Consider the following 25592-nt stretch of genomic DNA (forward strand, 5'->3'; position numbering starts at 1 on the left):
AGCATGTTTTTCTTTAGAACTATTTTTTAACAAGTCATTTTGCACTTTAGTGAGTTGATCAATTTGAGTTTGAACCATATGAAAATGTTTAACAAGCATCTTAACATCATTGGAGGTTCTCTCCACAATACCATGCAATTCACTAATAGCTCGAGAATTTTCCATTAAATGATTCTCTACTCTCATATTAAAATTATTTTGCTTAACAATATAATTATCAAACTCACATCTAAGCATTGAGCAGGAGGTTTCGAATACGGAATATCTTCCCTAGTAAAGCGTTCAAGAGAGTGTACCTCAATCATAGATGAAGGGGGAGTTATTTTACATAAATCTTCTATGGGAGGTAAATTCTTCACATCTTCGGATTTAATACCTTTCTCCTTAAGAGACTTCTTGGCTTCCCTCATATCTTCATCATTTTATTTAATTAAACCCCTCTTCTTCAATATTGGTGTCGGGGTTGGTTCGGTGTAGACCAATCATCATGATTCCGGCCTATTCTAGCCAATAATTCTTCGAGCGTCGTACGGAGTTCTTTTCCTGAAAACACAACCAGACACAACTATCCAGGTATGCCCTAGACTCAATGGTTAGTCCACTATAAAATATATCAAGTAAATCATGCTTTTCCAAATCATGTTCAGAGCCGAGCTCTAATAAGAGAGCAAAATCTCTCCCAAGCCTCGAGCAATTTCTCTCCATCTTCTCGATCAAAATTATAAATTCTCTGCAAAGCAATATGTTGAGCACTAGCAGGAAAGTATTTCCGAAAGAAAACATCAAGCAATTCTTTTGGACTATTAATAGAATCAGGTGGCAAACTATTATACCAAGTTTTAGCATCATCCTTTAATGAGAATGGAAAATTTTTAGCAACGAAATAAGTACGCTTCTTAACATCATCAGAAAACAAGCTACTCGAGTAGACGACTCAATCATGTGTTCTACGAGCACTTTCTTCTTCAGTACCACAAAAAGGTGTTTTCTCAACAATAGATATATGAGATAAATCAAGAGAAAAATCATAATCCTTATCCTTAATGTTTATAGGAGATGTGGCAAATTTAGGATCAGGAGATAGCTTATATCTAACAGTATGTTGTGCAAGAAGCTTTTTAATTTTTCTTGCATCAGTAGTAGCATTGCATTTATCAATAAAATCATCATCAAGTTCCACATAATCTTCATCAGGATCATCACTAGAGTATTCAACAGACTCAGGTGAATTAACAGGTGTAGCAGCATTTTCATTAGGAGCTTCAGTATTTTCAGTTATCTAGACCTAGCAATTGTAGCATCTAGAAAAGATCCTAATGAACCATCATTATCAAGCACAGCAGAAGCATCATCAAAATTATAAGAGGAACTTTCAGATCTAGCAGAAGTACCAGCATGTGAAGCTTGTGGTGGTGAAACAAGTTTATCTATCACGAGATGGTGAATCAAGAGCAGCAGAGGTACTCAGAGTTGTACCTTTTCTTGTAGTGGATGGTAATATGGCGACTTTAGTATCACGAGGTTTACCCATGATGGAGAATTTGCAGCGAACAATATCAATCCAAGTGAACTTCCAAATAAAGCTATGCTCCCCGGCAACGGCGCCAGAAAATAGTCTTGATGACCCACAAGTATAGGGGATCGCAACAGTCTTCGAGGGAAGTAAAACCCAATTTATTGATTCGACACAAGGGGAGACAAAGAATACTTGAAAGCCTTAACAACGGAGTTGTCAATTCAGCTGCACTCGGAAACGGACTTGCTCGCAAGAGTTTATCGAGTAGTAACGAGTTTTATATCGATAGCGATAGTGAAATAACAACGACAGAGTAACAAAGACAGCAGTAGTGATTATAGTAAACAGCAGTATTAAAATACTGTAGGCACAGGGATGGATGACAAGCGTTGCATGGATGAGAGAAACTCATGTAACAATCAAGGTAGGGCATTTGCAGATAATAATAAAACGGTATCCAAGTACTAATCAATCAATAGGCATGTGTTCCATATATAGTCGTACGTGCTCGCAATGAGAAACTTGCACAACATCTTTTGTCCTACCAGCCGGTGGCAGCCGGGCCTCTAGGGAATCTCTCGGAAATTAAGGTACTCCTTTTAATAGAGCACCGGAGCAAAGCATTAACACTCCGTGAACACATGTGATCCTCATATCACCGCCTTCCCCTTCGGTTGTCCCAATTTCTGTAACTTTGGGGCCTCGGGTTCCGGACAACAATACGTGTATACAACTTGCAGGTAAGATCATAAAACAATGCATATCATCATGAAACAATAACATGTTCAGATCTGAAATCATGGCACTCGGGCCCTATTGACAAGCATTAAGCATAACAAGTTGCAACAATATCATAAAAGTACCAATTACGGACAGTAGGCACTATGCCCTAACAATCTTATGCTATTACATGACCAATCTCATCCAATCCCTACCATCCCCTTCAGCCTACAGCGGGGGAATTACTCACACATGGATGGGGGAAACATGGCTGGTCGATGGAGAGGCGTCGGTGGTGATGATGGCGATGATCTCCTCCAATTCCCCGTCCGGCGGAGTGCCAGAACGGAGTTTCTGGTCCCGAGACGGAGTTTCGCGACGGTGGCGGCGTACTGGATGGTTTCTGGCGACTTCGACTTCTCGTCTCACATTTTTAGATCGAAACCCTTAAGTAGTCCAGAGAGGGGCGTCAGAGGCCAGCCGAGGCGGCCACACAATAGGGCGGCGCGCCCCCCTCCTGGGCCACGCCGGCCTGGTGTGTGGGGGCCTCGGGCCTCCACCTGGCTTGCCCTTCTGGCTCCGTAATTCTTCTGGAAAAATAAGACCTTCGACATAAATTCCGGGATTTTCCTGAAAGTTGGATTTATGCACAAAAACGAGACACCAGAGCAATTCTGCTGAAAACAGCGTTAGTCCGTGTTAGTTGTATCCAAAATACACAAATTAGAGGCAAAACAATAGCAAAAGTGTTCGGGAAAGTAGATACGTTTTGGACGTATCAGCGACCTCTAGTAAGCCCTACATGAATCCTTGGTTGCCTTGGATTGTCGCCATTGTGATTTATGCCTTGGGGCTTGTTGCCTTGGAGCTTGTTGCCATGAGGTTTGTTGGCTTGGAGCTTATTGCCTTGGAGCTTGTTGGCTTGGAGCTTGTTGCCTTGGAGCTTGTTGCCATGGGGCTTGTTGGCTTGGAGGTTGATTTGAAGCTTGTTGGCTACTTGATTGTTGGCTTGTGCTAGCATCATTGCCCATCCGCAAGACTAACATCACGGAACAATGGTATCCGGATATCCCGTCCGATTACCTTCTTGAAGATCTCGGCTCTTTCGGCTTCCTTAGCCGTCAAGCCATCCTGATCAAGTTCCTCATCGGGTCCATCATCATCCGAGTCCGACGCATAGCATCGGGAATAAGGAATGGAGTGGTCCATGTACTCTTGCGTCAAATATGTATCCAAATCACCGACATTGTTGTCATTCATCTCGAAACCATTATCACCATCGTCATGCTCGTCATACTCCTTCTCCAACGGAGGATCTTGGGCAATGGGAGATTCGGTGGCTTCTTCTTGGCTCATGGGTGGTGGACTCCTAGCTTGAACGGGGGAGGAGCGCCGGTTAAGGTCAAGCTCGATATGAGCATCAACCGTCTTGGTTGCAAACAACTCCAAAGCCTTGTCTTGTGACTCAGCCACCGTCTCCTTGTAAACGGACCAACGTTGCTCGGAGTTGATACACATTATGTTCCAACGGGTGTGCATTCCAAACCCCACATTATGTCTTCCCTCTAGCTCAACACCATCATTTGGCTCATTCCAATTCAAGTCAATCCTCACTTGTGCTACCACCTCGGCAAAGCTAGGGCTAAGGTCAAACACCAAGTCAACCTCTTTCGGGTCCGGCTATAGGTTTCCCTTCAAAAAAGCATCCTTGTCCACATGATGAACATGAACAATTCTTTCCATCCCCCTAGCATAATGTCAACAACACATACATACATGTGTTCATTAGTTACCATAATCAACACAAATCAACCTAGGGTTTCTACCCATACAACCTAGCACTACCATTTTTCCTACTTCAACAAACCCTAACATCCAAGCAAATCCACATCCACCCTCAAATCAACCTAGGGTTTCACATGTAGATCCAACCAAATACATCAATTCATTGGATGAAAAGAAGGGGAACAGAGGAGATTACCTCAAGGAACGGGGTGGGAACGATCTCCACGGACAGATCTGAGGAAATCCACCAAGATTTGAGAGGGATTTGGGTGGGGGAGAGAGGTAGGATGGCTGGTCGGAGGAGGAAGAAGATTTGGGTGGGGGGGGGGGGGGTGGCTGGGTCGGGTTGGATGGCTCGGGCCGAAACAGTTAAGTGGATGGGTGGCACCGATGGCATCGGCGCCACACATTGAGGGTGTCACACTTTCAATGTGTGGCGCCCATGGGAGCGGCGCCACACGTCCTGCCACGTCGGCTGATCAACCGCGCGCAGCGTCGACCACGCCACGTCGGCATGGATGTGTGACGCCGCTCTCATGGACGCCACACAGTGAGGTGTGGCGCCGATGGGAAGGGCGCCACACAAAAGGGTTAGACGGGTGAAATAGTTTGGTCGGAGGGTCAGTCTGTGCTTTTCTTTCAGAAAAGGGTTATTTTTGTGTAAATCACCGGTGTTTCATTGCCTTCGCGGATAAGTTCGTGTCGAATTCGAATGTATTTCTCCCTTTTCTGGAAACAAAACCTTGGATATACTGTCGTACAAAGGTTTAGCCGTTTTTCATGCGATGGCTTTTCTTTATGTTGCGAAAATTCCACCAATCTATTAACAATCATCTTATCATCAATAGCAATACAATCAGCCTCAAAAGTAATAAAAAAATATAAATAGGTCTTTGAATCTGAATAAATCTCCCCGCAAAAAAAGAATCTGAATAAATCAGACTTTCCCAATGTGGGTGATCCTACCTGATAGCTAGAAAAATATTACAAGGCAATTATTATCTGCACAGGTATCATAATGACAATAAAGTTGTCCAATCTACACAAGTTCAGTCGTTAGGCAGAAACAGTGTCCAAAAATGACCATTGTACACATGTCCTACGGACACTGAGTTTTGCTGGTGAATGCAGTGAATAAACAACTTGTAATCAACATGAAAATTGATGGCTGTTAATCTGTCCCACAAATGACTAACTTGATTACCCTTTTCTTGGAACTGTTTGTTGTCTTCTCTAAATGGCAACAAATGAGCACAGAAGAGAAATACTTCTGATGAGGACAACATAATGCGGCGCCTCAAAAAACTTGTTACAAGTTGTATACTTTACAAATGAACCTCGATTTCTCAGCACTAACTTATGTTACTAAAGAACAAAATCACCAAAAAGAAAAAAAGAAAACTCGACAGGATGAACAAGAGTGAATGGGTGAATAAACACAAGATTTGACTCAGCCTATCACCAGCCAGCAGTTTACTGCCTAAGGCGCCTATGAGGGGGGCAGATGAGAGTCAACCAAAAATAAGCTTCCAAAGAGTTGCCACGTTCACCGGACTGAGAAAACATAGAAGACCACCCATATGAACATGTTTACTGAGATCCCCATTCTTCATTCCACCGATCAAAGACTGTTACGACTGCTTCAACCAACTGTCAGTTCCAAACGCGCTCCCATGGTAAATGCAAGACAGAATTCCTCTGATCAAAACAGATCAGGTTATGGCATTTTTTCCTGTATGCTCCTGCATTTTCTGTGAGGCACAACTGGCAAAGCAGTTATTTGTTGACACCCTGCAAGCCCCAAAAGAGATATTTAGACGTTTCAGCGGTTTAATTTGTGTCCGTCTGTAATCCTCCTGAGCCTTTCCACCACGACAGGAATATCCTGCTCGCTCAACGTTGTGAAACAACACCTAAACCATCCAGGCTCAATGCAATGGCAAGATGAACCTGGGGTAACATTGAGCTTTGCCTCCTCCAACAGCCTATCCCAAAGTTTGCGCTCTCCTTTCTCGCTGTAAGATCGGATGAATTTGCTCATGTCTGCCCAACAGTAGAATCCTCCACTGCTCTTAAAGCACTCAATGCCCACTTGTTTCAAAGCATCAACAAGCAAACGGTACGCCTTCTGCAACCTCTCTCTATTAATTTTCAGGTAACTTGAAATGAACTTTTGGTCCGAAAGCATAGCAACAAGAAGGCGTTGTGTCGGAGTTGACACAGACGAGAATCTAGCAATCTTTGCAGCTGCCGCCACAATGCTTTCATTATACGAATATATAACTCCAACTCTAAACCCTGCAAGTGATAGGTCCTTTGAGACTCCATAGATTATGTGAACCCTACCTCTATCAAGGTCTTGTAGCTCGTCCACAACCTCTGCCACACTGACAAATTCGTCGCTTCCAAATGTTGAACCAGCAAACACTTCATCAGAAATTAAGTGTATGTTCTTCTCTGTAGCAAACTGTAGAAGATCGTGCAGTGTTTGCTTTGGCACAAAGCTTCCAGTAGGGTTGGAAGGGTTAGATATGAGAACCCCACGCACCCTTACTCCTCGCTTCTTTGCCTGATTGTAGGCTATTTCTAGAGCAGTGATGCTGATGTTGAAGTTGTCGGTGCTACGGCAAGGGACGGGTATCAACTCAATACCAGTTCGCCATTTTATGTCCCTGTCCCACCTGATAGAATAAAGTCACAATGTCAGGACTTCACTCTGAAAACCAAACCACGATTATAAATGCACCTGAGAGCAAGAAAGATAAACATACCCAGGGTAGTATGGTGACGGAACAAGAAATGCATTTCCTGGATCAGCAACACAGAAGCTCAGTATTTCCATTGCAGAAGTCGCACCAGATGTTATCACCATTTGAGATGGATCAAAGGATACTGACTCTTGCATGATTTTCCTCATAAATTCAGCAAGAGCCTGAAAACGAGATCAAACAGTTTGCATTAAGAAATTACCCCACAAGAAAAATAGGAGGTTAAGTCATGGAAACTAGTTTAGTTGTCTGGTAGCAGACTCAAAGTAGGGGCACATGTCAAACAGTATTTACAAAATAAAGACCTAGAGCTTCTTATACCAACTTCATGACAAAAGTTCTAGCTAATACAGTATAGGACAAGCAATAACATATAATTTGGGAAGTGACATCTTAGCATAATTTCTGCATGACACACCCTAAGAAACTCATCATTAAATCAGTTCCAATATACTAGTACCATATCAAAATTTTCAGTATACTGTTTTTGAAACAGAACCACCATAAATGAGGCCAAGAATCCATGTAAGTTGATGATAGTCCACAAAATGCTAATAATGATAGAAAAATAAGAAAAACAAAAAAGATGGCTCCAATTCGAAAGTAGATGTGCTTTCAAGTTTCAACGTGTGAATCTAAGCATCAAATAAGCACTGGTTTAGCAGCATATCATCCAGATTAAACTGCAAGGTCTGATCTATCTAGCAGTATACCCTCGATTCAAATTCACACACTTGAGAACAGCTAAAGACATAGATCGTGGAGCTTCAAATTCACAGTGGATAGCTGCTAAAAGGCACAAGATCATGGAACTAAAATTCTTGAAAACCATTGCTTTTTTATGGACAAATTGATCAAGCTGACAATGTCTCAAAGTCAATATTTCACAGGTGGCAGGACCGCAAGCAATACAACCAAAACTGACAACCAAGAAGAAACAGATGTGAGATGGCGACTCTTTGGCACATATCTGTTACATATAGATAACATGTATATGGCCACAAAAATTCAAAATAGAGAAGGAAGAAATTACACAGCACCATGTCAACAATCATACCTCACTTCATGCTTAACCACACAAAATTCCAGTGGAATTGCAACAATTCTTTGTTTGTTCAATAATTATCTGGACACTGCTCTTCCATTGAGGTGATCCAAAGCTGTGGCCAACTGCCTAATATGAGATATAATTGCTTTTGACGTGTGAATTTAAGCATCCAATAAGCACTGTTTTTAGTAGCAAACTGCAAGGTCTGATCTATCTAGCAGTACACCCTCCATAAACTCACACAGTTGGCAGCAGCAAAAAGCACAGGCTGTGGTACTTCAAATTCACACAGTTGGTAAAAGACACAAGAGCATGGAGGTATAATTCTTGAAAACCATTGTATGGCAATGTCTGTAAGTCAATATTTCACAGGTGGCACAGCTGCAGCCAACACAAGTAAAAGAGACAAGCAAGAAGCAAGCAGGCATGTGAGATGGCGACTCTTTGGCATGTATCTGTTACGTACAGATAACACGCATATGGCCAGAAAAAATCAAAAGAAAGAAGGAAACAAATCCCACAGCACCATGTCAACAACCGTATCTCGCTCCAGGCACAACCACACGAAAATCCAGTGGAATTGCTACGATTCCGTGTAAGTTCAATAATTAGCTGGACACTGTTCTTCCATTGAGGTGATCCAGAAATGTGGCCAACTGCCTAGGACCACGTCTACCGAATCAACACAGTAGCGCTGCTACTAATGCCAAAGATAGCATACTCGGCAGAACAGGGACTAAGACGTATACACCATACTCTAATTATCAATGTGACGCATAACAATTTAGTATCATACAGCTTCATGGACAAAAGCAGTTCGAACGGACCACTGCACATTGCGGAGAAGTAATCCATGACTCATGAGGATGATACCAAGGCGAGTTGTTTTTATGGGTGGAGTCCAGATAAATAAAGGGTGATTCCGGTCGCGCTTTATTTTGGCATTGCCGGAGTCGACAGAATTGGATGTGTTTTTTTTTCATGGATGGATGGGATGGGTTGGACGGAATGAGAATCAGTGGGGGGGTGGGGATTCCGTTAGCTTACCATCTTCAAGGCAAGTATCCCGTGGTAGGGCTGGTACGTGGCGAGCCCCCTGATGGTGAGGTCCCTGTCCTCGTCGTCTCCGCCCGGCGTCAGCGCCGGCCCCGCGTGCTCCTCCATCCACCGCCTCACCAAATCCAGCGATAGCTGCGGCAATCATCGGCGTCAATCTGTGGATGTTGGGTTGGGAACTATGTGGGGATGGGTGAAGGGAGGGGGTGGGTAGGTACGTACGTGGTTCTCGGCGAGGCCGAGCTGGATGACGCCGGAGGGGTTGGAGGCGGGGTGGTAGGGGTCGTCGGCGCAGCGGCGGAGGCCGGCGTAGTAGAGCGAGTCGTCGTCCCCGGCCCGCGCGACGGCGCCGCGGGCGGAGAGCGCCGGGAGGCCGCGCGGGGAGAGGACGCCGCGCGAGAGGGTGCGGTGGATCGTGGAGACGGCCGCGGCGGCGGGGTTGGACGCGGCGGAGGAGGCCTCCGCCGAGGGGGATCCTGGCGTGGTTGGCGAGGGCGGCGGGCGGTTGCGCTTGATGTAGAGCTGGAGGAAGTAGAAGAGCGCGCAGGGGATGAGGGAGCCGAGCACGAGGCCGCCCCGGCCCTGCACCACCCCCTGCAGCGGCACCACGATGCGCATCCCGCCGTCCGGCCTCCGCTGCGGCCGCTCCTTGCCGTCGCGGCCTGATCTCGAGGGGGACGACGGGCGCCTCGTGATGTCGCCCTTCTTCATGGAAGCCGCGCGCGGCGCCGGCGGTGGTGGCGCCTGGCGGGCGCGTGCCGCATAGGCAGGCGGGCGGGCGGAGGAGCGCGTGCTCGGCGGCTCCGGCCCGTGTGGTGAGGCCGGCCGCGCTGGGTGTGGTGTGGGATTGGGTTGGGTTGGCGCGAGCGCGAGGGATTCTGGGGTTTGGGAGGGAATTGGGGCCAGGTGGGTGGCCGAGGAGAGGAGAGGAGGAGCGCCGGATTTGGCGTCTTGCCGCTTCAGACGAGACGGCGGCGGCGGTAATTCCGCTGGGTTCGGGCGAGCCGAGGCCAGGCCAGGCCAACGACAGCTCGCGCCGCGGCGGGCGGAGGCTCAGATGCGATACGCGGGGGGCCAAACCGCAAAAAGTTAACGTGAACCATTTGCCATTTTACCCCCGGACTCCTCTCCTGCTCCACCGTTTCCCATGTGTTGCAAATTTTGCATTCTTTGTTGTCTAAAAAATTGTGCTTTTTGAACGATTGATATGCGTAGTTTTGCGATTCGGACACCAACCACAGCCCCGATCCTGCGACGAGACCATCGATCAAGGCTTGAATTGAACCATTCCTTCAGCATGTGGAAGGAGGTGTAGAGTGTATTTTAAATACTCTCTCCATTCAAAGAATGTCTCATTCATTTTGACAAAGTTGAAACACAAATACATTCGAGTTTGAAGATAATTGGGACATTCATTGTTGAACGGAAGGAGTACTATACCGGGGCCCTTCTTCTAAGCATATCATATTTCTCCTTCCATGTCTTTGGAAAATATGAGAAGAATCACTCACATTAGTTTTTTTTTTGTTTTGGAACATCTTAGAATTGTACGAAATATTCTAACAGGTCCCTCTGTGCATGTGAACTATTCATGTTTTTTTCTTCCATATTTAGAGATACCAATTTTTGTTCGGTTATATAGTGTGGGTACATCGAAACCTAGGATTTTCTATTATTTCCTATTGGTGGCGTTGAATTATGTGCCATCTTCATGTCCTTCATTTTCTAGTGATGAAGCTACCTTAGTCGCATCCCGTCTTGGTACGACTGTCTCGATGATGATACAGGGGTATTGGTGGATCTCACCGGTCAACATACTTAATTTCAGCAACTCGGCCCAATGAACTAGTGATGTTGGCGGTGATGTGTTTTGCTTTATTGCTAAGTCCTCTTGTTTTGTTCTTTCTTGTTATCCAATGTTGTAGTGAGTGATACGTCTCCGACGTATCGATAATTTCTTATGTTCCATGCCACATTATTGATGATATCTACATGTTTTATACACATTATATGTCATATTTATGCATTTTTCGGCATTAACCTATTAACGAGATGCCGAAGAGCCGATTCTTGTTTCTGCTCGTTTTTGGTTTCGGAAATCCTACAAAGGAAATATTCTCGGAATTGAACGAAATCAACGCCCGGGGTCCTATTTTGCCACGAAGCTTCCGGAAGACCGAGGGAGAGTCGAAGTGGGGCCACGAGGTGGCGACACACCGGGCGGCGCGGCCCAAGCCCTGGCCGCGCCGGCTCGTTGTGTGGGCCCCTCGTGACGCCCCCGACCTGCCCTTCCGCCTACTTAAAGCCTCCATCGCGAAACCCCCGGTGCCGAGAGCCACGATACGGAAAACCTTGCGAGACGCCGCCGCCGCCAATCCCATCTCGGGGATTCTGGAGATCGCCTCCGGCACCCTGCCGGAGAGGGGAATCATCTCCCGGATGACTCTTCACCGCCATGGTCGCCTCCGGAGTGATGAGTGAGTAGTTCACCCCTGGACTATGGGTCCATAGCAGTAGCTAGATGGTTGTCTTCTCCTTATGTGCTTCATTGTTGGATCTTGTGAGCTGCCTAACATGATCAAGATCATCTATCTCGTAATTCTATATGTTGTGTTTGTCGGGATCCGATGGATAGAGAATACTATGTTATGTTGATTATCAATCTATTACCTATGTGTTGTTTATGATCTTGCATGCTCTCCGTTATTAGTAGAGGCTCGGCCAAGTTTTTGCTCTTAACTCCAAGAGGGAGTATTTATGCTCGATAGTGGGTTCATGCCTCCATTAAATGCTGGGACGGTGACAGAAAGTTCTAAGGTTGTGGATGTCTTGTTGCCACTAGGGATAAAACATTGATGCTATGTCCGAGGATGTAGTTATTGATTACATTACGCACCATACTTAATGCAATTGTCCGTTGCTTGCAACTTAATACCGGAAGGGGTTCGGATGATAACACTGAAAGTGGACTTTTTAGGCATAGATGCATGCTGGATAGCGGTCTATGTACTTTGTCGTAATGCCCAATTAAATCTCACAATACTCATCGTATCATGTATGTGCATTGTCATGCCCTCTCTATTTGTCAATTGCCCGACTGTAATTTGTTTACCCAACATGCTATTTATCTTATGGGAGAGACACCTCTAGTGAACTGTGGACCCCGGTCCTATTCTTTACATCGAATACAATCTGTCGATATTGTTCTTTACTATTTTACGCAAACAATCATCATCCACACTATACATCTAATCCTTTGTTACAGCAAGCCGGTGAGGCCGACAACCTCAGCTGTTTCGTTGGGGCAAAGTACTTTGGTTGTGTTGTGCAGGTTCCACGTTGGCGCCGGAATCTCTGGTGTTGCGCCGCACTACATCTCGCCGCCATCAACCTTCAACGTGCTTCTTGGCTCCTCCTGGTTCGATAAACCTTGGTTTCTTTCTGAGGGAAAACTTGCTACTGTGTGCAACATACCTTCCTCTTGGGGTTCCCAACGAACGTGTGTGTTACACGCCATCAAGCATATTTTCTGGCGCCGTTGCCGGGGAGATCAAGACACGCTGCAAGGGGAGTCTCCACAATCCAATCTCTTTACTTTGTTTTTTTCTTGCTTTATTTTATTTACTACTTTGTTTGCTGCACTAAATCAAAACACAAAAAAATTAGTTGCTAGTTTTACTTTATTTACTGTCTTGCACTCTATATCAAAAACACAAAAAAATTAGTTACTTGCATTTATTTTATCTAGTTTGCTTTATTTACTACTGCTAAAATGAGTAATCCTGAAGTTGAAGTTCGTTCGTTTAAGCAACAAGGGGGAGAATGTTTAAAAGATGCTTGGTATAGAATTAGTGATGCCCATAATAGGTGCACTAAGAAACACTCCACCACTATCCTACTCGGGAATTTTTATGTTGGTATCTCTAGTTGGAATAGGTATGTTCTTGATTGTCTCGCAGGAGGTAACTTCCTAGGCGCTCCTGCTTTAGAAGCTAGTTGCATTATTGAGAGTTTATTTGGAATACCACCTGTTAATGAAGTTAAAATTGAAACCTCTCTTGAAGATGTTATGAAAAAATTGGAAACCATAGAGAAAAATTTTCCAAGTGTTGAAACTAAATTGGAAATGTTACTTGATAAAACTGATGAACTTGATAAATCCTTAGGAGGAATTGATGAAAGAATTAGTGTCCTAGAAACTTGTGTTGTCCATGATAATCAAATCAATAGGATTGGCGAACTTGAAAAAGCTATGGGAACTTTGGGTTCAACTTTTTCTTCTCTTAAGTTTAAGGAGAAAGCTTATGTGGGTAAGGAGCAAAAGTTTATGTATGTTTCTAAAGTGCCCAAACCAAAAAAATATTATTATAGGCATAAAATTGATAAAGCCCTTAGTACCACTACAGATGGGGGAGCTTATGATATCGATGCTCCATCTCTTGATAATACTTGATTCACACTTTCTGCGCCTAGCTGAAAGGCGTTAAAAAAAGCGCTTATGGGAGACAACCCATGTTTTTACTACAGTACTTTGTTTTATATTTGATTCTTGGAAGTTGTTTACTACTGTAGCAACCTCTCCTTATCATGTTTTTGTGCCAAGTAAAGTCTCTATGGTAAAGTTGATGCTAGATTTGGATTGCTGCACGAAACAACATTGCTTGTCTGTCACGAATTCGCGCAGAAGTCTCTGTAAAAAAATCAAAAAAATCTGCAAATTTACGTGCGTGATCCTCAGATATGTACGCAACTTTCATTAGTTTTGAGTTTTTCCGTTTGAGCAAGTTAAGAGCCCCTTCCAGGTTCGTCTTTACGGACTGTTCTATTTTTGACAGATTCTGCCTTTTATTTCGCATTGCCTCTTTTGCTATGTTGGATGAATTTCTTTGATCCATTAATGTCCAGTAGCTTTATGCAATGTCCAGAAGTGTTAAGAATGATTGTGTCACCCCTGAACACGTGAATTTTTGATTGTGCACTAACCCTCTAATGAGTTTGCTTGAAGTTTGGTGTGAAGGAAGTTTTCAAGGGTCAAGAGAGGAGTATGATATACTATGATCAAGAGGAGTGAAAGCTCTAAGCTTGGGGATGCCCCGGTGGTTCACCCCTGCATATTTTAAGAAGACTCAAGCGTCTAAGCTTGGGGATGCCCAAGGCATCCCCTTCTTCATCGACAACATCATCGAGGTTCCTCCCCCGAAACTATATTTTTATTCGATCACATCTTATGTGCTTTACTTGGAGCGTCGGTTTATTTTTGTTTTTGTTTTTGTTTGAATAAATGGATCCTAGCATTCATCGTGTGGGAGAGAGACACGCTCCGCTGTTGCATATGGACAAATATGTCCTTAGGCTTTACTAGTATTCATGGCGAAGGTTGAATCTTCTTCGTTAAATTGTTATATGGTTGGAATTGGGAAATGCTACATGTAGTAATTCTAAAATGTCTTGAATAATTTGATACTTGGCAATTGTTGTGCTCATGTTTAAGCTCTTGCATCATATACTTTGCACCCATTAATGAAGAAATACATAGAGCTTGCTAAATTTGGTTTGCATATTTGGTCTCTCTAAAGTCTAGATAATTTCTAGTATTGAGTTTTGAACAACAAGGAAGACGGTGTAGAGTCTTATAATGTTTACGATATGTCTTTTATGTGAGTTTTGCTGCACCGGTTCATCCTTGTGTTTGTTTCAATAACCTTGCTAGCCTAAACCTTGTATCGAGAGGGAATACTTCTCATGCATCCAAAATCCTTGAGCCAACCACTATGCCATTTGTGTCCACCATACCTACCTACTACATGGTCTTTCTCCGCCATTCCAAAGTAAATTGCTTGAGTGCTACCTTTAAAATTTCCATCATTCGCCTTTGCAATATATAGCTCATGGGACAAAATAGCCTTAAAAACTATTGTGGTATTGAATATGTACTTATGCACTTTATCTCTTATCAAGTTGCTTGTTGTGCGATAACCATGCTCCTGGGGACGCCATCAACTCTTTGTTGAATATCATGTGAGTTGCTATGCATGTTCGTCTTGTCTGAAGTAAGGGCGGTTTTCACAATCAAATGGTTTGAGTATGCATACTGTTAGAGAAGAATATTGGGCCGCTAACTAAAGCCATGAATCATAGTGGAAGTTTCAGTTTGGACATAAAACCTCAATCTCTTATGAGAATATTAACTGTTGAATGCTTAAGCATTAAAAGAGGAGTCCATTATCTGTTGTCTATGTTGTCCCGGTATGGGTGTCTAAGTTGAAGAATGATCAAAAGCGAGAAATCCAATGCGAACTTTCTCCTTAGACCCTTGTACAGGCGGCATAGAGGTACCCCTTTATGACACTTGGTTGAAACATATGTTATGCAATGATAATCAGTGTTAACCCAAGCTAATTAGGACAAGGTGCGGGCACTATTAGTATACTATGCATGAGGCTTGCAACTTGTAAGATATAATTTACATGATACATATGCTTTATTACTACCGTTGACAAAATTGTTTCATGTTTTCAAAACCAAAGCTCTAGCACAAATATAGCAATCGATGCTTTCCTCTTTGAAGGACCTTTCTTTTACTTTTATGTTGAGTCAGTTCACCTATCTCTCTCCACCTCAAGAAGCAAACACTTGTGTGAACTGTGCATTGATTCCTACATACTTGCATATTGCACTTGTTATATTACTCTATATTGACAATATCCATGAGATATACATGTTATAAGTTGAAAGCAACCGCTGAAACTTAATCTTCCTTTGTGTTGTTTCAATACCTTTACTTTGATTTATTGCTTTATGAGTTAACTCTTATGCAAGACTTATTGATGCTTGTCTTGAAGTACTATTCATGAAAAGTCTTTGCTTTATGATTCGATTGTTTACTCATGTCATTACCATTGTTTTGATCGCTGCATTCATTACATATGCTTACAATAGTATGATCAAGGTTATGATGGCATGTCACTCCGAAATTATCTTTGTTATCGTTTACTCGCTCGGGACGAGCGAGAACTAAGCTTGGGGATGCTGATACGTCTCCGACGTATCGATAATTTCTTATGTTCCATGCCACATTATTGATGATATCTACATGTTTTATACACATTATATGTCATATTTATGCATTTTCCGGCACTAACCTATTAACGAGATGCCGAAGAGCCGCTTGTCTGTTTTCTGCTGTTTTTGGTTTCAGAAATCCTACAAAGGAAATATTCTCGGAATTGGACGAAATCAACGCCCAGGGTCCTATTTTGCCACGAAGCTTCCAGAAGACCGAGGGAGAGTCGAAGTGGGGCCACGAGGTGGTGACACACCAGGGCGGCGCGGCCCAAGCCCTGGCCGCGCCGGCCTGTTGTGTGGGCCCCTTGTGACGCCCCCTGACCTGCCCTTCCGCATACTTAAAGCCTCCATCGCGAAACCCCCAGTACCGAGAGCCACGATACGGAAAACCTTACTGAGACGCCGCCGCCGCCAATCCCATCTCGGGGGATTCAGGAGATCGCCTCCGGCACCCTGCCGGAGAGGGGAATCATCTCCCGGAGGACTCTTCACCGCCATGGTCGCCTCCGGAGTGATGAGTGAGTAGTTCACCCCTGGACTATGGGTCCATAGCGTAGCTAGATGGTTGTCTTCTCCTTATGTGCTTCATTGTTGGATCTTGTGAGCTGCCTAACATGATCAAGATCATCTATCCGTAATTCTATATGTTGTGTTTGTCGGGATCCGATGGATAGAGAATACTATGTTATGTTGATTATCAATCTATTACCTATGTGTTGTTTATGATCTTGCATGCTCTCCGTTATTAGTAGAGGCTCGGCCAAGTTTTTGCTCTTAACTCTAAGAGGGAGTATTTATGCTCGATAGTGGGTTCATGCCTCCATTAAATGCGGGACGAGTGACGTAAAGTTCTAAGGTTGTGGATGTGCTGTTGCCACTAGGGATAAAACATTGATGCTATGTCCGAGGATGTAGTTATTGATTACATTACGCACCATACTTAATGCAATTGTCTGTTGCTTGCAACTTAATACCGGAAGGGGTTCGGATGATAACCTGAAAGTGGACTTTTTAGGCATAGATGCATGCTGGATAGCGGTCTATGTACTTTGTCGTAATGCCCAATTAAATCTCACAATACTCATCGTATCATGTATGTGCATTGTCATGCCCTCTCTATTTGTCAATTGCCCGACTGTAATTTGTTCACCCAACATGCTATTTATCTTATGGGAGAGACACCTCTAGTGAACTGTTGACCCCGGTCCTATTCTTTACATCGAATACAATCTGCTGATATTGTTCTTTACTATTTTCTGCAAACAATCATCATCCACACTATACATCTAATCCTTTGTTACAGCAAGCCGGTGAGATTGACAACCTCACTGTTTCGTTGGGGCAAAGTACTTTGGTTGTGTTGTGCAGGTTCCACGTTGGCGCCGGAATCTCCGGTGTTGCGCCGCACTACATCTCGCCGCCATCAACCTTCAACGTGCTTCTTGGCTCCTCCTGGTTCGATAAACCTTGGTTTCTTTCTGAGGGAAAACTTGCTACTGTGTGCAACATACCTTCCTCTTGGGGTTCCCAACGAACGTGTGTGTTACACGCCATCAGTGAGTAATTGTCAAAATCGTGATTCTACCATGCGCATTTCACAGATTTACGAACCAAATTGAGTGTAGAGATTCTGGGATTCTACTAAGTACAATATACAATTTAACGATTCTGAAAGCTTTGACCATATGGTTTGTGATCCTACCATAGATGTTTCGATCCAATTTAGAATCACGATTTTGACAACTTTAGTGACGAACCATCAATCCACAATCTAGACTATGATCGAGAAGATGCATCCTTGATCATACGAAACATATTGCATAGTCTTAGGTTCGTACCTCCTAAAATTCTTCAACTGTCCTTTTCCTCGAAGATATGAAAGTATTGTCAAGATGGATTATTAGAATTGGAGGCGACGACTTCAAAAATTTGTGATGTTAATTTCACAAAATTATGTGTGTTTGTCGTTTGTGTTGTTTTAGTACATTTAATAAGTTCCCATTGTCTCTTACTTAGGTTGTGTTCAATATTATGATGGACTATGCCAATTGTTTATGTGGCCAAATGATGCATATTTTGCCAACTATCGAAGCAAGTTTTTCATATTTCCTTGCTTAGTTATGCATGACATAGTACGAAATAAGTGCGTCAAAGGTTTACCAACGGCAAACTAAATGCTAAACATTAGTTTGTTACTACAACAAAAGGCCTATGAGGCGATCCAAGCTCATAATGCAAGAATTTCAAAAGAAACCCCCATTAGACCTGGCTTTTACGAACCAAAAACAATTTACACACTATATCAAGCATAAAGACTTTGAAATATGGACTTTCATCTGTATGGTAAAAAAACATTTCACAAAAACCAGTTAAATCTCGCAACAGCAACCACTTCGTTCTATTTTACAGCTAAAAATACTTCACAGGAAAAAAAAAAGGCAAAAGTCAAAGCTTATATAATATAGTCAAAAGTCAAAGCTTACTAAGTTTAATCAAATATAAAGAAAAAAATGTAAATATATGTAATATGAAACAGATATATTATGATAATATATTTTACGATAAATTACCTATATCTGTTTGGTATCATAAAAATGTTCAGATTTTGTCTATAACATTGGCCAAATTTGGAGGGCGTTGAATTCTAACTAAATTTATACTGTCTTACTCGTTTTTTTTGGCAGGGATCTTACTCGTTGAAACAGAGTGAGTACTAAGCAGTAGTGGTGGAGTAGACTAGTAAGGTTAAAACAAAATTGCATCGAATTCTCAGTTGTAGAACAGGGGCCGTGCGTCATGGAGCCGTGGCCGTCGTGAACGCCGACGCAGCGCTGTGCGGAGGTGCGGCTCCTGTGGGCACACGGCGTAGCGCAATACGTACGGGGTACGGCTAACATTGGCCTCTGCTTTCTCAAGGTAAAAAATGGCCTCTCCTACGGACGAAACCACAACTTACCACGACTGTTTGCAGAAAATAACGGAAGGCCCTGGACGTTTCCGGGTTCCGAGAGTCGTGACGGGCTCAATTTAAAAGGGAACGGACGGCGCACAGGGGTTTCCAGATCCAAACAAAAAGTGGCCCTTCTCGCCTTGCGCAGCTCCGTACGTAAAGCGAATCTGGCGTCTTCTTTTCCTGCGCAAAATTCCAGGTGTTCTTTCCTCCTTGCCGTGCCCGTCACCTGATAGACGGAACGTGCATACGAAAACGTGATAAAAGTAGGACTGTAATCTCTTTTTTTCGGGAGGTAATTCTGGACTGAAGCAAGGAGCAAATGGGTGTCGGCGCCGTCCAGTGGCCTTTCGTTTGTGAGTTGTGACACGCGAGAATGGTCGTTGCACCCACAATGTAGTGTGCCGATTGTCACGATTCTAGGCAGTGACGGAAGTCAACTGAGCGTGAAGCGTCGATCGATGAAAGAAGATGATGAGTGACGGTCAGAAGAGATGAGCGTGGCTAACCTGGATGCGGTGTTGGAGTGGTAGGAGAGATGCCCTGGACGATACCCTCCACGAAAACCACGATACTCTCTCAGTCCGATGATTCAAATTTATCCATATTCACATTTCGTACAACAAAACTTTAACTAAAGATAAAAGTATGACGTGCGGGGGCTGCTGGGCGTGGGCCGCACCGCGGAGGAGGTGGCCGGACCTCGACCGACCGAACGCATCGACGGCGGCCGGCAGGAGCTTCGCTAGGGTTCGCGGCGAACGTGGGCCGGAGCTGCGGTGGCTGGCGGCGGGGATTAGGTGGCCAAGACGGAGCTGACTAACCTCTTTTTTTCTCCCTCCCAAACTGCACGTGATGACAAGTAGGTACAGTATCAAGACCCTCCTTTGCAGAGCTATTACTAGTATCTAGAAAAGTTATCATTCTTTGTTTTTCAATATCCTTAATTAATCTAGCCACATGTAATCTATCATGCAAGTTAACTCCCATTGACACCCCAATAGCTATAGCTTTATCAATTATTTGTTCATCAGTAAAAACAGAAAAGGAGGGGATCGTTGATTTTTGTGTACCTTGAGCCTGAACGTCATCACGCTTAGAGGCAAGCATCATCGCCCTTTCCATCTGAGACACATCCGCATTTGGTTGAACACTCAACCTAGCACTTGACCGAATTCCCTTCATCAAATTTGGAGTAATCCCTCCGAAGCTAATAACCAGAAGGTTTGCAAAGTGGAGTTGCACCAAAAGCCTTGGACGAAAAACATTTTTTAGGAGAAGAAAACGCGTTGTTTGTACGATCATTATCATTAAAAATTCCAAAACATTGTACCTTATTTACTCGAATAGGAGTCATACACGGAGAAGGGTCAGATGCCTTTCTATCATCAATAGAATTTGTGCCCATCGTGTCCAAAACTGCAGCCTGAGATGCATTGTCACACAATGACGTAGCACACTGAGTAGGCGTGATCGACGTTGCATGTTCTCCAATCGACATACTCCCATGCATAATGCGCTGGACTGGCTTCAGCAGAATTGGCCCAGTAAGTGTCTCGGACTGAAAACCAGATGATACCAAACCTCCAGTTAAATGCATAGGTGATGCAAATAGCATATTTGCTTCATCCGGTGAATCCTCTTGCACATCACAAACAGACACCACCTGCTGCCTCGACCCCAGAGTCTCTTTTATATGCTCATAGACCGATTCACTGAAAGTAACCATGGGAGACTCCACCATAAATTCTAAAGGCTGTAGTAGCCCAAACTTTATTGGGGATACCTCAAGCCTATTTGCACCACCAGGTATATTGACATCAGTACCACCTGTAGTTGTATTATTTTCCTCATCATTCTGTGAACCAAGCCTGCTAGCCTCATCCTCCTGATTCTCCCTATGTCCATCGTGTTCCATGTCCCCATCCCCATTAGGTGCATCATCCATATGCACATCAGCAGCTATATTGGGTTGAAGTCCTTCTACCTTAAATCTAAGTCTATAGAATTGTTCCTGTACTCTGACATCCATCCTAGTAGGTATAAGACTTGAATTGATGCAAGTGATACAAATACGCAAACTGTCATTAGCACGAGTAAAAGCCATATCTATATCTTTTGTCTTTCCAAAAAGAGATCCAAGTGCCCAGAGAGCCACAAAATCATCTAGTATAGGAGTTGGCAGATCATGCACCCTAACCCAAACATCTTCTGCTGTCCATGCATGTTCCACTGACCTTGTCCAGAAATCAAAGGTCATAAACATCTCTGAATTCGGTATATTAAATCTGTCAAAGTGTTGCACCCTAACCAGATCAATCTTGCTAGGAAAATTAACACGGTAAATATTTGGCTCCACCATAACCACATCCCACTGATAATTCTCTTCAGGTACAATCCACTGGAGTTGAGTAATTATTTCAGGAATTGTGAGCTTCCCACTAGAGACCCATGAAGACACCCGATGGCAAGGTGGGCCTCTACGTCGGTGCCGAAGAAGATTCCTTGAAGAACAAGACGAAGAGGCGAATCGAACAAGGAAAGTTTAGAACTAGGGTCTATTGTAACCTAGTCGTACCCGGACAGATCTCTCGATACCTAGCCTCCTATATAAGGGCCAGGAGAGGGGCTGTCGAGGGACACAATCAATCTTAGCAACTTTAGCCACCATAAGTCCAGGGCTAGGTCCCCATAGTACTTAGCCTCTCGACGAGATCACAGCCGAAACCTTCGGCACCCCATTGTAACCCGATATTTTCATAATCAAGATCAGACAGGCAGGACGTAAGGGTTTTACCTCATCGAGGGCCCTGAACCTGGGTAAATCGCTCTCCCCGCTTGTCTGTTAACCGATGTCTCGTGTCAGCCTACAGGATTCCATCAACCCTAAGCCCCAAACGGAGGGCATTGCCGAGGAGTACCCTCGACAGACGCGCTTGAAGATCCCGATTGGTTTCTAGCAATGCAAGAGGAGCTCAACAACTTCAAGACGAATGATGTATGGACTCTCGTGAAGCGTCTGGACCATTGCCGCAATGTTATCGGCACCAAATGGGTCTTCAAGAACAAGCAATATGATCATGGGATCGTCATCCGCAACAAAGCAAGATTGGTGACTCAAAGCTATTCACAAGTTGAAGGAGTGGACTATGGTGAAACATTTGCTCCGGTGGCTCGCCTTGAGTCGATACGTATCATTTTAGCATTTGCCTCTCACCATGGTTTTAAGCTTCATAAAATGGACGTGAAGAGTGCTTTTCTCAATGTACCTTTACATGAGGAAGTGTATGTGAGACAACCCCCGGGGTTCTAGGACCCCCACTTCCCGAACCATGTCTACAAGCTCAATAAGGCCCTATATGGTCTCAAACAAGCTCCTCGAGTTTGGTATGAGCATCATGACCCACAAGTATAGCGGATCGCAACAGTATTCGAGGGAAGTAAAACCCAAATTTATTGATTCGACACAAGAGGAGACAAAGAATACCTATAAGCCTTAACAGCGGAGTTGTCAATTCAGCTGCACCTAGAAAAGCACTAGTAACAAGGGTGATGTGAAAGCAGTAATAATATGAGAGCAATAGTAATAGTGACACAACAGCAGTAGAAGTAACACAAAGACAATGGCACAGGAAAATTCCAGTGCGTAGTTGACTGTAGAGCAATGATGACGACAGAAGGACCGGGGTTCCCAGCTATCTACACTAGTGGTAACTCTCCAAACAAATAACATGTGTTGGGTGAACAAATTACACTTGAGAAATTGATAATTGTGCGGCCAAGACAATGCATGCTATGATAAGATAAAGTTTATGTAGGGCATTACAACAAGATACATAGACCGTAATCCAACTGTATCTATGACTAATAATCCACCTTCTGGTTATCATCCGAACCCTTTCAGTATTAAGTGGCAAGAACAGGTTATCGCATTAAGCAACGTGTGTAAAGTAAACAATAGAATTATCCTTAGACAAAGCATTGTTGTTTTCTCCCTAGTAGCAACAACACATCTACAACCTTAGAAGTTATTGTCACTCTAACAGATTACTAGAGGCATGAACCCACTATCGAGCATAAATACTCCCTCTTAGAGATACATGCAACTACTTCATCAGGGTAATCACAAGTACCGGAGAGCATGCAAGATCTTAAATAAACAATAGTATGATAACATGATGAACAATCTGATCACAATTCCACAATTTATCGGATCCCAACAAACACAACACTAAATACATCATATGGATCTCAATCATGTAAGGCAGCTCATGAGATCATTGTATTGAAGTACCTGGGAGAGAGAGTACCAACTAGCTACAGCCGAGAACCCGTAGTCCAAGGGGGAACTACTCACGAACCATCATGGAGTCAAAGTGGAGGCGGTGGAGTCGATGGAGATGGCTCCGGGGGTCAATCCCCATCCCGGTAGGGTGCCAGAATAGGAACTTTTGACCCCCTAAACTTGTCTGCGATGGCGGCGGAGCGGCGGAATTTTTTGGGGAATATTACTCTGGTCTTTAGGGTTTTCGCGTCGAAGGCAATATATAGGCGGATGGGCGAAGTTGGTGGGCGCCTGAGGGGCCCACATCACCCCATGGCGCGGCCAGGGGGCGTGCCAAGGGCAGGTGAGGCCGCCTCCTGGCCCTTCTCCGTCTCTGCTCTGGACTCCGTCTTCGTGTCAGGAAAATAGGAGGTTTGGCTTTTGTTTCGTCCAATTCCGAGAATATTTCCTGTACAACTTTTCTGAAATACATAAACAGCAAAAAATAGGAACTGGCACCGTGACATCTTGTCAATAGGTTAGTATCGGAAAATGCATGAAAGTGCCACGAAGTGTAGACAAAACATATAAAATTGGTGTTAAACAAGCATGGAGCATCAAAAATTATAGATACGTTTGCAACGTATCAGCATCCACAAGATTAAATCCTGCTCGTCCTTGAGTAGGTAAGTGATAACAAAAATAATTTTTGAGGTGACATCAAACCAACATAATCTTGATCAAGTTATTGTAAAAGCATTGTGAGTTAGGATCAAAGTACTCCAAACATAGGCATGATAGATATAAATTCTATCAATAGAACTTAGCAACTATGTTATAACATGAGAAGTAACTCAAACAAAAGATCATGAATAATAATGCACTGAAAGCAAATGTTTGTTTTTGAGCATAGAGAAAACATAGCAAAGCGGTATTTAGCTTGTCCTTTATGGAATAGCAAAACATAAATGCCAGGACACTGATGGTGCTCCGGTGATGGCGCCAGACAATCTTGTTGGCAGTTGCTGTGGACGCGGTTGGGAAACCCCAAGAGGAAGGTGTGATGAGCACAACAGAAAGTTTTCCCTCGGTACAAAACCAAGGTTTAATCATCCAGTAGGAGAAAGGTGTGACTTCTGAAGGTGTTGCTGGCTGACTAGTGGCAGGGCGCACTACCCGCGTCAGCAACAACGTGGAACCTGCACACAACACAACCAAAGTACTTTCCCCCAACTTGCAGTGAGGTTTTCAATCTCACCGGTTTGCTGAACACAGAGGATTAGACGTATCGAGTGGAAAGAGATGTTTGCAGAAACTAAACAGAATAGGATTGCAGTAAAATTTATCAGTAAAGGAAATAGGACCGGGATCCACAGTTCACTAGAGGTGTCTCTCCATAAATATAAATAGCATGTTGGGTGAACAAATTACAGCTGGGCAATTGACAGAATATCGACCATACATGCCAAGATGATTACTATGAGATTTGATATGAGCATTACAACATAATACATAGACCGTAATGCGCGTCTATGACTAACCTTCAGGTTATCGTCCGAGCCCCTTTCAGTATTAAGTTGAAGCAACAGAGTATCGTATTAAGCAATGTGTGTAAAGTAAACAATAGAATTACCCTCGGATAAAACATTGTTGTTTTCTCCCTAGTAGCAACAACACATCTACAATCTTAGAAGTTAATGTCACTCTCCCGGAAAACTAGAGGCATGAACCTACTATCGAGCATAAATACCCCCTCTTGGAGTCACAAGTGTCCACTTGGCCAGAGTTTCTACTAGCAACGGAGAGCATGCAAGATCACAAATAACATATGACATGAATATATAATAAATCTCAACATAGTATACATTATTCATCGGATCCCAGCAAACACAACATATAGGATTACATAAAGATGATCTTGATCATCTAGGGCAGCTCACAAGATCTATACATGGAGCACAAAGGGGAGAAGACAACCATCTAGCTACTGCTATGGACCCATAGTCTAGGGATGAACTACTCATGCATCACTTCGGTGGCGGGCATGGCGATGTAGATGCCTCCGGCGATGATTTCCCACTTCGGCAGGGTGCTAGGAAGAGCTTCAGAACCCCTCGAGATGGGTTCTGCGATGGCAGCCGCGACGGAACTTTTCGTGGATGGAGGCTCGGGTATCCAGGGTTTTCCCGAGAAGATGTATAAATAGGCGGAGGATTTATGTCGGCGGGGTGCCTGGGAGGCCCACACCACCCCTGGGCGCGAGCCACACCCAGGCCGCATCGTGGGGTGGTCTGGCCGCCCTGTGGCGCCTCTTCATCCCCCTCCGGATTTCGTCTTCGTTTCGGTAAAATATTAACTTCGGCTTTTGTTTCGTCCAATTCTGAGAATATTTCCTTACAACTTTTTTGAAATACAAAAAC

At 43.9% G+C, this 25592-nt stretch overlaps 1 protein-coding gene across 1 annotated transcript; it reads right to left on the minus strand.

The window, feature by feature from the left end:
* Window positions 1-5269: 5269 nt before the first annotated feature.
* On the minus strand, window positions 5270-9526 carry LOC124684999 (probable aminotransferase ACS12). Its single transcript, XM_047219266.1, has 4 exons — window positions 9116-9526; window positions 8885-9028; window positions 6793-6953; window positions 5270-6702 (listed from the first exon to the last, which is right to left on the minus strand). Exons 1-4 carry the CDS (start codon window positions 9509-9511, stop codon window positions 5844-5846), a joined length of 1560 nt encoding a protein of 519 aa, XP_047075222.1. The 5' UTR covers window positions 9512-9526; the 3' UTR covers window positions 5270-5843.
* Window positions 9527-25592: the final 16066 nt, after the last annotated feature.

The sequence above is a fragment of the Lolium rigidum genome, chromosome 1 (genome assembly GCF_022539505.1).
Source record: "Lolium rigidum isolate FL_2022 chromosome 1, APGP_CSIRO_Lrig_0.1, whole genome shotgun sequence".
NCBI lineage: Eukaryota > Viridiplantae > Streptophyta > Magnoliopsida > Poales > Poaceae > Lolium > Lolium rigidum.